This window comes from Theileria parva, assembly GCF_000165365.1.
Source record: "Theileria parva strain Muguga chromosome 3 map unlocalized ctg_530, whole genome shotgun sequence".
NCBI lineage: Eukaryota > Apicomplexa > Aconoidasida > Piroplasmida > Theileriidae > Theileria > Theileria parva.
This window is the reverse complement of record NW_876245.1, coordinates 469,125-482,754: the sequence shown is the minus strand read 5'-3', so window position 1 is coordinate 482,754 and position 13,630 is coordinate 469,125. Positions and strand designations below refer to the sequence as shown.

Genomic DNA, 13,630 nt, shown 5'->3' with positions numbered 1-13,630 from the left:
ACTAATATAACTATACACACAGTGGATTGATCATATTACATCTTGTGGAAATGATAATTGTGTGTTATTGTTGTTGAGGAGAATGATTGCGAGTTGCGAGTATTTGCTTATGAAGTCAGTTAAATCTTTAGTTTTATAACCGTTTGATAGTAACTGCTGTTCCACGTCATTTATATTTATCCAACCGTCCCAATTTTCTTTAGTGTTCTTCAAATTATTCCTCAGATTTCTAATACATCATGACGTAACCAGTTGCCTAGTATATATACGTGGAGACAAACTACATAACTCGAATAAGAAGGTACTTGATGATGTACATGATATTGGAGGAGGTGGTAGTTTTTCTTTTGTGTTTCTGTTGTAGGAGTTCGTAGTTGATTGTATGCTTCATACTCTCCGTTAACCTTATCGACTCCTCCAAATCTGACATGATTATATCATTACTAAACCTCATCCTCGCCAATGCCTAAAGTAATCGAGTGAGTGGGAGTGTGGTTAATTGAGTAATATTAACACCAAACTACTAATATTGTACCTGTGACAGGCGGAGAATGGACAGGATAGTTCTTGGAGTGGTGTAGGAGTATTGATAATTTTGATAGAGTTCTTGTTGTAGTTCATCTTGTCTGTTGTTGATGTACCATTTGGACAACTCCATCAGAATATCATCACTCGCCACCGGCTTAAACTTTTTACAATAGTTAATGTAATATCTCAATAAATTCACATTCACCACTGTATCAGATGGTAGCCCACTAGTCGCAGTATTCTTGGCACTATTAGTGGTGCTGGCAGTTTTTTTCTTTGAGCTGGATTTAGATCTTTTCCTCTTGTCGGCGGTGTGGGAATTGGTATTAGTGTCCTGACTACCAGTGTTACTAGCGGTTTCCTGAGTATTCTCCATGCTGACTGTGTTACTAGTGTTGACACTGTTAACAGCACTATTGTTCAGATTGTTAAGTTTGTATTGTGAGAGTTTGTAGTCGTTGTTATAGTTAATATTGTCCAGCAGTAAAAACTGGAGATCAAATCTTGAGAGTAGTGCGTGCGGTAGATTAATGTTGATGAAAACCGACTTATTAATGTCATAGACACCGGATAAAGGATTAGCAGCTGCCAACACTGATGAATTAGCTGCTAGAGTTGTCACATGACCTGCTTTTGCTACTGAAACTTTCTGCTGTTCCATAACCTCATAAATCGCACTCCTATCCTCGTCGTCCATCTTATCAAACTCGTCAATGCAGCAGACGCCATTATTCGCCAATACCAAAGCACCTCCCTCCAATACGCTGTCTCCTGAACATAGTATTAGTATTAAAAGTAGTGTAAATAATGACCAAGTATGGGTGTACAAGATCCGTAACGGAACACCGTAACTTACCAGTAACGGGATCTTTAACAATTGCAGCAGTGAGACCAGATGAAGAACTACCTTTCCCTGTAGTATAAATTGCTCTGGTTGAGATTTGACAGATTCTCTTCATTAGTTGGCTTTTTGCAACGCCAGGATCACCCAGCAATAATATGTGAATGTTCCCCCTTATAAATCCACCATCATTTTTCACCACATTACATCCTCCAATCTGACAAAGTATTAATATTAAGTATATTAATAGTAATGCGTGTATAACTGAGTGTGTACGAGTTGTAGTAGGAGTGCTTTTTTGATGTCTTGATGTCCATAAATATCTGGTGCTATACTATTTGCCAATATTTCATATACATTCGGGCTTCTACTCAATTCTTCCATCTTCCTATAGTAATTTGAGAGTTTGAACTGGTAGACAATTTAACCATCCCCTCCGGGGGGTAAATACACCAGCCTAGGCTAAGTAATAAGTAACTATGTTGATACAGTTGAAAATAATTGTTGGATAATTGCTTGTAGAGTTTAAAATCTTTTTTCAGGTGTGTGATGTTGAGGATTTTGAACACTTTGTCAGACAGCAGTGTGAATTTATTATTATTAAATCCCTCCTTAAACATCGGTAATAATATACCATACAATAAAATGTTATCTCCAGGTCTCAATAATCCAACCAACGTATCTAACAACATTATTATTATAGAAGTTACGAGCGTTACTGATGAACTGGGCCCGCTTCCCCAGTAGTATATAGCTGGGTAAACTATAGTAAAATAAAGTAAAAAATTACTGGTAAGTTGGCATTTGAGATTTTTGGGCATTTCCCCTTCATTTAAGTGTACCAGAGGCTCTTGAACTCGAATTTCTTGATACTTCTCAAACTTGCTCAGCCTACGCAAAATTGGATCAAATGTGTTAAAACTAAATAAAGTTACTTGGGATGAAATTTTAGTGATGATTTAACATTTCTTGTACTCACACAATACACACAATCCATCAACGGCATATAATTATTTCCCTCAATCTGAACCATAGTGACACCACTCTCAATACTATCAAACTATCTAACTACTATTAAGCTGTTGAATAGCATTAAACTGTTAAATAGTGTAGATACAGTTTTATAGGAGTGATTATGGCAGATGTCGCATTCGTAGGTGGCAATGAGCAATTTTGGTGAGATGTTAGCGACTTTGAAAACGTCAACTTCAATCAAGACGAGACATCCGACGAAATCAGCATTCACATACTTCATCTTCATTATATAATCATCATTTCCATTTATCAATAATATGTCACTACAAAAATTATAAGATAGTGTTAGGTATAGGGATATAGTTAGGGCACGGTATGTAGTGTACTAGTTGGATCTTAGGTTGATTGGCAGTTTATTTTGTTTCATCCTTGATACTCTCAACTCATCAATTGGATCGTAATATAATCCAAACTTCTAAAAAACCATTAACTCATGTCAAATTAAGTATAAATAATAGTATTAGTAGAGTGTTACTGGGTGATTTTCATCTTTGGTTAATTTTTCGAGGACCATTTCTGAGGCAATGTAGAGAAGTTCAAGGTAACGGTAAGTGTTCATCATCAACCCCTCATAAAAATCCTTATCATTATTCTCCTTCAAAAAGTACTACACAATTATCAACACATTACAAATAATATTGTATAACAATAATATGAAAGATGATTAGATACTTGTCTGACGTCGTCCATATAAACTTTTAAAACTTTGGATGATCCATTTTTAATTAATTGCTAAAAATTATAAGAATAGAATATTTATTTACGAGCTGATTTTTATATCTTTTATCACCGAAAGGTTTGTAATCAGTATCTTCATCTGGTAGAGCTAGTGGACTTGAGAAATCTTCAAAAAATGTAGACAGGGATTTTGTATGTGCCCCTAATAAAGCAACACGTGATTGAGCTTCTTCCGTTGTAAGCTCCATTTTAAATATTATTCAAATTTTAAATTGAATTGACAAATTTTCAATTGAATTTAAAAATTATTGCTCAGTTGACAAATGTAAATTCAATTTAATAAAATAAAAATTTAACATAAAATGTTAAAAATGTATTATGGCTGGAATATTGTGATGTGTAAAATATGAGGAAGAATAAAACAACGGTAACCAATGGGGAATAATAAATAATAATAAACAATAAACTAAATTTTAATTGTGAAAATTTTCAAATGATCCAAAATATCTAGGGAGAGAAAAAATTTAAAAAATTGTTAAAGTTACACACTCCCGGTCTATCTTGGAAACTTTTTTATTTTTGTCCCAAAGACACTTTCGGCAAAATCATCTCAAAAATGATTTTAAATAATTTATTTTTTCATATATTATCTTGAGAATATTGGATTGTTTTATACTATTTTTGCCCCTTTTAATGAGATTCCGTCACGGGGGGTTTAAGCTCAAAATCTCAACTTTTGATTTTAAATTGAAGTAAAAATGTTTAAATAATTATTTCGTCATTAAGAAATGGGAATTTTGAATTGTTGTAATTTATTAATGATTTGTTATTTCCTGGTGGTGTGGTCATGGCTCTAAATACTTTTTAAACTTGAAAATTTCTGAATATAATTTGGACAATAAAATTTTAAAAATATTAATAATTGAAATATTAAAATTTAGTGTAGATGTGCAAGGAATTTGACTAATTTTTTCTTGCTTTATTGGGTGGCTTATTTGTGCAATTTGATTCTTACACATGTGTAAATATTGCTTTAATATTTAACTAGCTAAATAGCCATCAATTTCATATTTATGTACAATATTTTCGATTTAAACGTTTGTGGAAATGATCCGATTAATAATTTATTGATACTTTAGAATAGAATTCTATTTTGTTTTAATCGCAAGTTTTAACACATTTCTTATTTTTTGGGAAAACACTTGTTAAATTATTTAAAAGATTTAAAAATGAAGTCCAAAGAAGGTGCTGAAGAGCAAAGCACCGAAAATTTAAGTAATGCTATGGAGGAGGCGTTAGATACCGCCAAAAAAGATGAAACTCCCTTTAAACTATTAACTTTCTTTAGAACGAAATCTAATCAAGAATCGAATGATAATGATGATAAAATAGATTCCAAAAAATCTGACAATAGCGATTCAACTCAAACCGATTCACAAAGTATTCAACCCACTACTATATCTTAACTATATACCTAGATTACTATACTTCTATTCTTAACTATACATCCTTGATGAATGTTATAGATGAACCGATACAGATAGAAGTGTTTGATACTGTGGTTTATCCAGATCAATTGAACCATTCGATGTTATGTACATTACATTATATGAAATATCGTGAGGCTATAAGGAGATATACGGGAGAGTTTAAAAATTGCCCATATGCAGTTTGTATAGGACATATTTTAATGGTTATCTGTGTAATTTTAACCACTTCATTAGTTTCTCAGCATTTTGACCCTACAGATCCCGGTACTATCCGAGGCGACACACACAAGAGTTGGTACTCTCTATACATTAATAACTTGAATAACCTGAGTCTTATTATATTTATCGGTTCCACTGTGTTTTCAATTATTAATTTGTACATTTGCATTCATCCAAACACGTTTTGTAAAATCGTCAGCCTCAGTAAAATAACTGTGAAAGTTTACTTCATACTATACCCAGTTTTAATGATATATAATTACTCCATGAACTCTTCACTACAGGAAACCTCTGGACAAGATAATATCAGAGCCGTTTTCAACATCAGAGCCTATAACATTTTCGGGATATTCTTTTACGACACTTTCTTCCTCACATTTTACACAGTTTTAATATTATTTTTTAACCTGATTGCTTTTATTTATCGTTTCTTTTACCCACACCTGTTACTCACAATTATTAATGAAGATGTTAAAACTTTCAAGGTTACAGACTTTGAGGAGATGACCTTAAACGCGCCGAACATGGGCGGAACTAATCTCAATGTAGGGAAAATTCCAGCCTATAAAGTTACTCTTTCCAGATTCAAGAAACCAAACTCAATCTACTATTCATTCAAATGTTTTATTGATTTTTTACACTTTAAAAAGAGGGGGAGTTATGACTCATTTCAATACGTCGGACAATTAAATTCTGAGTTTAAGCCTCATGGGTTTGGGTTCTGGAACTCACCCAATTATCACGGTGAATTACTCATGGGTTTCTGGGAATCAGGTATCAACTCACTAATTTACTTAGTTACTCACCCCTGACTGGCATAGTTATACTTAGTTACACACATTAACTATGTGCTAATAATAATTTATAGGCCTACCGTTATCACCGTTTAAGAGCAGGGAGGTGGGTACGAATGCGGGATTTTCGAATGTGATTATTGGTTGGGTTCGATATGAGGGCGGTGAGAGTGATGTTGGATTAGGAGTAGCTGCAGCTGAATGTTGTGTTTCAGGCCCATTTTTCAGGACATTTCCCCGTATTTTAAGGTTCTTCACAGTACCTGAAACTGACGGTAAAAGAGGTGGCAGAGTCCTCAAGTACCTAGGCGCCAATACCTTTTTTAACTATAATAAAATTCATCTAATGAAAAAGGATTCAGCCTCCGAAGAATCGAATGAAATGCTGAATGTTATTCTGACACCCAGGAATAACAAGGGTAAAAATAAAGATAAGGGGGACAAGGGCGGTAATATATTAACGAAAATATTTACGAACAAGGGTTATGTATTTCATGAGCGTATGGACAGTAAGTATTATTGTACGGATAGTCATATAGTAATGAGTTTGAATCATGTGTCAAATGACATAGTTGGGTACAGATATGGTAATGTAGATTCATATCTGAATGGTAAGAAAAACCCATACTTTAACGTGCTAAAAAATGTACACATCCGTGACATTTTCCAAGATATTAATGAGTTATTTGGGATCAAAGAACCTGGTATACCCTTGACCACATTTGTCAACTGTATGGAATGTTTAATAAGCGCTTTAACATTACATACGCCTAATTTTACTCCTCTGGACTCTAGTAATTTGAACATCTCAGTCGATGACAATAAGGGAATTAACATCAATGGATATGTCCAGAACCCTAAAATTAACCGTGACGGGTTACAGGAATTTGTTACAGATTATTGTAAATCTGTTAAAATCAGATTAAACACCACGAAATATGAACAGACACCGTCAAATAAAGTGGTAAATTTACCCTCTGACGACATTGAGAACAAGCTGGGCAGAGTGAAAAATTATAATATCTTATCCGTTGATGGTTGGGTTAGGAAAGAGGAAGTGAGAGCATTAGAGGCTTGGATTTATATTCATGGGTTTAATGTCAAGTGTTCGGATTCTCTGGGTATATTTGCACAGATTATATCATTTGGAAATTACCCTCAGTATATTAAACCATTTGTATTCAGCTGGCCTTCGGGAAATAAATTGACACAATTTAAAGAGGCTATTGTCTCCAGTACTTGTCCGAAGACTGTTGATACTTTTATCCGAATGTTACAGGCACTTCTGGTGAATAATATTCGGGACGTACACATCATGGCACATTCTATGGGCGCTACCATGTTCCTCGGCGCCTTTACACAGATTTTAAACTCGAAAGAGTATTCTGATTTATTCTTACCACTCAATGAGCATCGCAATTCCGCAAATCCTAAACTTAAAATTCTCACCGTCACATTGCTGAACCCTTTTTATCCTGTACACGATTTCATTCAAAATGATTACCCCAAACTGAAACTCTATTGCAGCCATATTACAATTTATTCTGATATCAATGATAAGGTATTGCGTTACTGAGCCTGGTCAAATGGCACCAGTTCTTTAGTTTTTTACTACCTAGCCACCTGGGAGTACTTAGTTTTTTAGTTATTTAGACAAAATTTTTAGTTTTAACGCCATTTTAAGACTCAATTTAGTCATTTTTTATCCCTAGTCTATTCACCAGTAGCTCAGCTATATACTCATCCTACAGGTGAATACAATATTCTATAGGCTTTGAAAATAGCTGAATTAATAACGGGTAAGAAGAGATTGGGCAGGTGTGTGAATGAGTTATACACGCTTGAGGAGCCAGTTGACTCCTCGCTGGAGAAGAGATGCACCCTTGGTAGTATAATGTTACCATTTACTCTCGAGGAAGTTAAAACACTTAAAAAGAACAAGAAACATAATAGAGAAATTATAGAAACCAGGAAAAAGAAACACTGGCTTGATGTTGATGTTATTGATACCACATGCCTAGGATCAAATGTACACGCACTCAGACATTCATACTGGTTTCTCAATCGTGAAGTTATCGAAGACCTTAGGTATAAATTCACGAGTTTTATAGTTATTTTACTACTTAATTATGATAATTTGGTACTAATTAATGTGTTTAGAGATTTGATAGTGAATCGTAAGAGAGCACAAGATAGAACAAGTAGATTGGATCGGAGTTTAGGTAATACTTGGGTTTATAGAGTAGCTCCTTCTAATATGGACACTCTATTCGAAACTATTTTTTAATCCATATAATGTTCATACCTTAATCTTACACATTTTTTACACATTTCTAAGTTTTCCAGAGATTTTTTTACATATTAATAAAACTAATTAAAAAATTAAATAAAAATAAATCATACGGATGAAAATGTAAAAATTCGGAAAAAAGGTGGAACGTTGATTTTTTGTGGAAATTTCTAGAAATGAAAATTGGTAGAAAAAGGAAATCACTGAATCTATTGGTAGTAGAATTAACTAAATATTTATTTATAATTGAGTTAAAAATGAAATCAGCATTAATAATTTCTTTAGCGGGCCTATTGGTAAAAACAGTTGTTGGTGATATCTTATCACCACCTGGATTTGGCGCTTTAGAATCGGTGGCACAAAATGTTACTAAAGAACTAATGGCAAGTCAAAAAAGAGGTCTTTCCACTGACACCAACAAACACACTGAAACAACTCAACCAAGTGAAACAACTCAACCAACTGACACCAACAAACCCACTGAAACAACTCAACCAACTGAAAAAAAGGATGATGATAAAATGAAATCGACATTTGTGGATGTACCGGAACACATATTAAAAGAAACTAATGGTAAGGATAGCGGGAATTTGAGAGGCGATTCTACCTTTGCAAGTGAGGTTGGAGATGCAGAAGATAAGAGGAATCCCGTATTAGAATCAATAGAAGGTGCTGAAAAGAAATTAGTAGAAGCTTTGGGAGCGGTAAAAAGTAAATTAGCAACAACAGGAAAGGACCAAAAACCCATTAAAGTTGACTGTGGAACAACGAGAGTCAGGGTAGTTTGTAATAAGAAAGGCCAACCAGAAACTGTAGACGACCTTCCTGATGAGAAGGCGAATAAAGCAATTTCCTTAGAGATTCCAGAATCTGTAGAACCACTTGGAGATGAAGACCTTGAAGTCAAAGATACCACAGAGCCTGAAGAACCTTAATCCAACAATCCACCAATAATTTTTAATTTCACCAAACACATCACATACACAATAACTATTCAATAAATTTTATAATTTAATTAATATTAATAGAATTCAGTCACTGTTATGATATTTGTATAATTTAGTTAATGTTAGCTGTTATTGGAACATTGTTGACCCACGTCAATTGCTAATTAATTTTTTTTCTGATTTATTTTAATAATATTTACACTAATTTATTTAAATAATATTTAATTTTAAATTTGGTTTGAGTTATTTTCTTTCAAAATTTGGATATTCCGAATTATATTTGTATTATAATTTGGTTAAAATGACGTCATTTTTACCGGGTAAAAATGACTAAAGAAATTGTTACGCTTCAAGTTGGACAATGCGGGAATAACATAGCCAACGAATTCTGGAATCAAATCTCACTCGAACATGGAATCAACAAAGTAAAACACATACTAATATTATTTATTGAGTAAATTTGTTCTATAATGGATTAGGATGGATTTTTATTGGATAAAAAGTGTATTGGGGATAATAGAGATGTATTCTTCTTCCAAACTGGCACTAATCGTTACTATCCCAGAGCTCTCCTAATAGATTTAGAACCTCGCGTTATCTCATCCATACTCGTAATTCATAGTCATTTTATCAATTATATTATAAATTATTAATTCTATTGCTGTAGAATTCTGAAAATAAGAATTTATTTAATCCCGAAAATGTCTTCTTATCCAAAGATTCCATGGGTAAATTCCTTTCACATCTCTATTTACTTTTAACTTAGTTATATAACTAAATACCATGAGGAATACCAGGAGATAACTCCGTTGTTCAGGAGCTGGGAATAATTGGGGAGTTGGATATACGTATGGAAATCAGTTAAACGATGAATTATCTGAAATCGTTGATCGTGAAGTTGACAACGCTGATAATCTCGAAGGATTCATACTCTCACACTCTATCGTATCACACTACTCAACTATATAGTTAGGGTAGTTCGAGGAACAGTTGACTCCTTTGACTGGTCCGGGACCGAAAATTTTACTATTTACCCTTTTATTCTTGGGATTTTAAAACCCTAAATAGCCTATAATTTTGTTTAGGGCGGTGGAACTGGTAGTGGATTGGGGAGTTACTTATTGGAGATGATAAATGAGAATTACCCGAAGAAGGTGATAAAAACCTTTTCAGTGTTTCCACAACTTAAAAAGTCAAGTGATGTTGTAGTACAACCTTACAACACAATTCTCTCACTTAAAAGATTAATTCTCAATGCTGATCTTGTCAGCGTTATTGACAACAATGTTGTCAATGACTACAATTTTGATAGTTCAACTTCATTCAACTCAAGATCCAGTTCATCGGATGATAATTTGACCTCTAATTTTAAAGAAAAATTACAATACAACAATAAACTGGTGAGTACACATTGTAGTATAGTTAAGTTGTCCGATAACTATAGGCTATACGGGCCTTGTCAAGCACAACTTTAGGGTACGGTTACTCAGTGTACACAGTTAATTTTTTTTAATTATGAATTTTCTGATGCTTAACAATGTCAAATCTGTTGATTTGGGTTGAGATTTTGGAATTTGAAAATTTTCGAAATTTGGCCTAAAATGGTCTGGACCCAAAAGTGACATTTGGGTTCCGAAAAAAATAAAAATTTTTCGACTATTTTGAAAATTAATTTAATTAATTCCAAATCATTCCAAACATCATTTTAGACATCAAAATGCTTAAAATTAGTTCTAAAAGTTAGTTTTAGCTATAGAAAATTTGGGTTCTTTATGAATCCTGATGTTCACTTGACGTGGTATTAACCACTATTATCTAGCTATTAGAGCCAAAATTTCTAATTATTACCCTAAAAATAGATAATTCTGGTTGAAATTATTAGAAAATTATTAGAAAATTACTTTAAAAAATTAGATTTCTGATCTTGAAAATTCTAGAACTCTCTTTAAAATTTACAAACTAAATATAAAATTCCCTATTTATAACTTTAGAATACTCTTAAAACTATTATCTATATAACTACGATTCAATTTTTTGATATACTTTGTACTTATTGCTATAGCTATGAGCTTGACCTGGCCCGGGCAGCCCACTACGGGAGACCTAATTATACTTATATATAGTAATATTAACGCTGTAATTCTGTAGATTGGTAATATAATGTCGAGTTTTACTAGTTGTATAAGATTTCCTGGACCGATAAACAATGATTTAATAAGTTTAATATCATCACTTGTGATCATTCCGAGATGTCACTTCCTCATCTCCTCAATCATGTACCATGAAAACATGACACTCCTCAATCTCATCAAGAAACTTTACTATCCCAATAACTTTCTGGTAAGCTAACTACTGAGTTAATTATTAATTATTATAACACTGTTGAAAATTTGTAGGTATACACGAATACCAAAAATGGGAAGTATTTATCAGCATTAAATATTATCAGAGGACATAAAATTAACCCTTCCGATGTAACTACCGTATTTAAGTGGTTATTCATCTCATAAGAGGGAAAATTTAGCGGTTTTGGACCATCCTAAGCCTTAGAATTTCCTAACTTTAGAAATAATAATATTGTAGGTCTATAAATGTGTGGAAAAGATAAAGGAGAAGCGATTAGTGGATTTTATTAAGTGGAATCCATCAACAGTACACATTAATTTAACGAAGCAGTCACCTTACAAACAGGATAAACAAAACGCCATCCTCATCGCTAATCACACCTCCATCCATCAAGTTCCAAACTACAGAGTTACTCAGTTATTTTTCTCAGTTATATCGTAAATACTAATAACATTTTCAGGTGTTAGAGGAGTGTATAGTACAATTTGATAAACTATACAGTAGAAGAGCGTTTTTGGATAATTACAGGTAATTAAACTGTAAAACTAAGCATATATGTAGGAAGGTGGCGTATTTTGAGAGTGAGGATGGTAAGGGGAATTTCGAGGAAATGGAGCATTCCAGAGAAGTCGTCGAACTCGTCAAAGAAGAATATCTCAGATCACAACACGACGATTATTACAATCTCTCTTGTAAATAACATTTTTAATATCATTTTTCATCATATTATTGAGTATTTTATTTTTAATTATTTTGTGCTTGTGCCGGTTTTAAGATTCCGTATTGGGGTAAACAAATTCACTTTCCATAAAATATAAAATAATAATTAATAATTTGAAAATGGTATTGGATATAAATTATTTTAGGGATGAGAATTTGCTGAAGAAGTTGAGGGAATCTGAGGAGCGGAGATGTGAATCGAACAGCGTAGTAGATAAGGTGATAGAAGCTGATAAGGATTGGAAAAAGGCAATGTATGCCTATGACCAGTTGAAAAAAAGCGTAAACGAAATTTCTAAAAAAATCTCCGAATACACAAAACTCAATAAAAACAAAACCGACTTCTCGAATGATAAAGAGTTTTTAGATTTAAAATTGTTGGCGGAATCTAAAAAACAAGGCATTGCGGAATGCTTAAAAAATATCGAAGAATGTAATGATAAGAGGAATTCGCTCCTAAAACTCGTTGGGAATGTTGTTTCTCCTGATGTAATCGCCTCCAAAGACGAATCTCTCAATGATATCATCAGGTCCTGGAGCCCAAACCCTCTCCCTTGGGAATCTCCATCCACCAAGACCACTGAGAACAATGTTCCACAGAACCAAAACCTGCCCAAATCCAATGGAAACTCTTTAGACGGCCTGGGAACTGATAACTCTGGCGTAAGTTATGTTGGAAGAATCCCCGAGATGATCAAGAGACCAGCTTGGAAGATCCTCCAGCACCATGAAATCCTTGCAAAACTTAACAGCCTTGAGGTAAATAAAGCGGTAGAAATTGCTGGTCACAGAGCGTTTTTCCTTAAAGGCAAAGGCTGCCTTCTTAATATGGCATTGATACAATATGGACTTCATTTCCTTGTTAGAAAAGGTTACTTACCTGTCCATACGCCTTATTTTATGAGGAAAGAAGTCATGTCCGAATGCGCAGAACTTGATGATTTCGAATCCACTCTCTACTGTATACCACCGGACAACAGTGTTGAAACCACTAACACCACCAACTCAGTCAACACCAACCCAGTTAATAACTCTGTAAACGCAGTAAACACAAACACTACCGCCAACGCCAACACAGTCAATAGTATGAAAGATGCGGATAAGAATAAATTATTTTTAATAGCTACATCTGAACAGCCATTGGCGGCCTTGCATAGGAATGAAGTGTACCAGAAGAAACAGTTACCCATACGTTATGCCGGAATCTCAACCTGTTTTAGAAGAGAAGCTGGAGCGCACGGTAAGGATTTGAGAGGTATTTTCAGAGTCCACCAGTTCCAGAAAGTAGAACAGTTTGTCGTCTGTACACCTGAAAATAGTCATGACGAACACGAACAAATGCTTAAATATTCAGAGGAGTTCTACAGGAGTCTAAAGTTACCCTATAGAATAGTATCAATAGTGGCTGGAGCATTGAATAAGGCGGCGTCTAAGAAATATGATTTAGAGGCCTGGTTTCCAGGCTATGAAGATTACAGAGAACTTGTCAGCTGCTCCAACTGCACAGATTACCAAGCTCAGAACTTAAACTCCAAATTCTATGATAAAAATAATCAGGATAGAAAACATGTACACATGTTAAATGGGACACTGGTGGCTTCTCAGCGCTGTCTCTGTTGTATTCTTGAGAATTATCAAACTCCAGACGGTATCATTGTACCAGAAGCCTTAATACCTTATATGGGCGGACTCTCATTCATACCCTTTGAAAATTAATATTCTCACACACACATGTACATCAC

General features: G+C 34.0%; 5 protein-coding genes across 5 annotated transcripts; 4 read left to right on the top strand and 1 right to left on the bottom strand.

Annotated features, from left to right (window-relative positions):
* Nucleotides 1-20: 20 nt before the first annotated feature.
* On the bottom strand, nt 21-3,520 carry PRL (MCM2/3/5 family protein). The gene is made up of 13 exons (XM_061305654.1): nt 3,169-3,520; nt 3,077-3,136; nt 2,880-3,011; nt 2,731-2,819; nt 2,487-2,667; nt 2,305-2,393; nt 2,160-2,260; nt 1,859-2,051; nt 1,646-1,757; nt 1,385-1,586; nt 536-1,299; nt 306-466; nt 21-229 (listed from the first exon to the last, which is right to left on the bottom strand). Exons 1-13 carry the CDS (start codon nt 3,328-3,330, stop codon nt 31-33), a joined length of 2,445 nt encoding a protein of 814 aa, XP_061160987.1. The 5' UTR covers nt 3,331-3,520; the 3' UTR covers nt 21-30.
* Nucleotides 3,521-4,120: 600 nt separating this feature from the next.
* TpMuguga_03g00235 (uncharacterized protein) lies at nt 4,121-7,898 on the top strand. Its single transcript, XM_061305653.1, has 5 exons — nt 4,121-4,522; nt 4,609-5,565; nt 5,660-7,146; nt 7,357-7,673; nt 7,746-7,898. The coding sequence occupies exons 1-5, from the start codon at nt 4,312-4,314 to the stop codon at nt 7,870-7,872; spliced, it is 3,099 nt and encodes a 1,032-aa protein (XP_061160986.1). The 5' UTR covers nt 4,121-4,311; the 3' UTR covers nt 7,873-7,898.
* A 153-nt stretch (nt 7,899-8,051) lies between these two features.
* Nucleotides 8,052-8,810, top strand: TpMuguga_03g00234 (uncharacterized protein; the record flags this gene model as incomplete). The annotated part of the gene is made up of 1 exon (XM_758159.1): nt 8,052-8,810. One exon carries the CDS (start codon nt 8,052-8,054, stop codon nt 8,808-8,810), a length of 759 nt encoding a protein of 252 aa, XP_763252.1.
* Nucleotides 8,811-8,855: 45 nt separating this feature from the next.
* On the top strand, nt 8,856-11,896 carry G-TUB (tubulin/FtsZ family GTPase domain protein). Its single transcript, XM_061305652.1, has 10 exons — nt 8,856-9,247; nt 9,302-9,433; nt 9,490-9,550; nt 9,640-9,767; nt 9,908-10,222; nt 10,971-11,162; nt 11,219-11,296; nt 11,406-11,576; nt 11,629-11,696; nt 11,730-11,896. The coding sequence occupies exons 1-10, from the start codon at nt 9,149-9,151 to the stop codon at nt 11,866-11,868; spliced, it is 1,383 nt and encodes a 460-aa protein (XP_061160985.1). The 5' UTR covers nt 8,856-9,148; the 3' UTR covers nt 11,869-11,896.
* A 39-nt stretch (nt 11,897-11,935) lies between these two features.
* Nucleotides 11,936-13,618, top strand: SES1 (serine--tRNA ligase). Its single transcript, XM_061305872.1, has one exon. It carries the CDS (start codon nt 12,009-12,011, stop codon nt 13,602-13,604), a length of 1,596 nt encoding a protein of 531 aa, XP_061161756.1. The 5' UTR covers nt 11,936-12,008; the 3' UTR covers nt 13,605-13,618.
* Nucleotides 13,619-13,630: the final 12 nt, after the last annotated feature.

Bases quoted from the DNA above. Each gene is read 5' to 3' on its own strand.
- G-TUB (XM_061305652.1), top strand. From the start codon at position 9,149: ATGACTAAAGAAATTGTTACGCTTCAAGTTGGACAATGCGGGAATAAC. The intron at 9,248-9,301 runs GTAAAACACATA...ATAATGGATTAG, and splicing joins TCGAACATGGAATCAACAAA to GATGGATTTTTATTGGATAA. The intron at 11,697-11,729 runs GTAATTAAACTG...GCATATATGTAG, and splicing joins GCGTTTTTGGATAATTACAG to GAAGGTGGCGTATTTTGAGA.
- TpMuguga_03g00235 (XM_061305653.1), top strand. From the start codon at position 4,312: ATGAAGTCCAAAGAAGGTGCTGAAGAGCAAAGCACCGAAAATTTAAGT. The intron at 5,566-5,659 runs GTATCAACTCAC...AATAATTTATAG, and splicing joins CATGGGTTTCTGGGAATCAG to GCCTACCGTTATCACCGTTT. The intron at 7,147-7,356 runs GTATTGCGTTAC...AATATTCTATAG, and splicing joins ATTCTGATATCAATGATAAG to GCTTTGAAAATAGCTGAATT.
- PRL (XM_061305654.1), bottom strand. From the start codon at position 3,330: ATGGAGCTTACAACGGAAGAAGCTCAATCACGTGTTGCTTTATTAGGG. The intron at 467-535 runs GTACAATATTAG...CGATTACTTTAG, and splicing joins CCATTCTCCGCCTGTCACAG to GCATTGGCGAGGATGAGGTT. The intron at 230-305 runs GTACCTTCTTAT...ATGATGTATTAG, and splicing joins AATATCATGTACATCATCAA to AAATCTGAGGAATAATTTGA.
- SES1 (XM_061305872.1), top strand. From the start codon at position 12,009: ATGGTATTGGATATAAATTATTTTAGGGATGAGAATTTGCTGAAGAAG.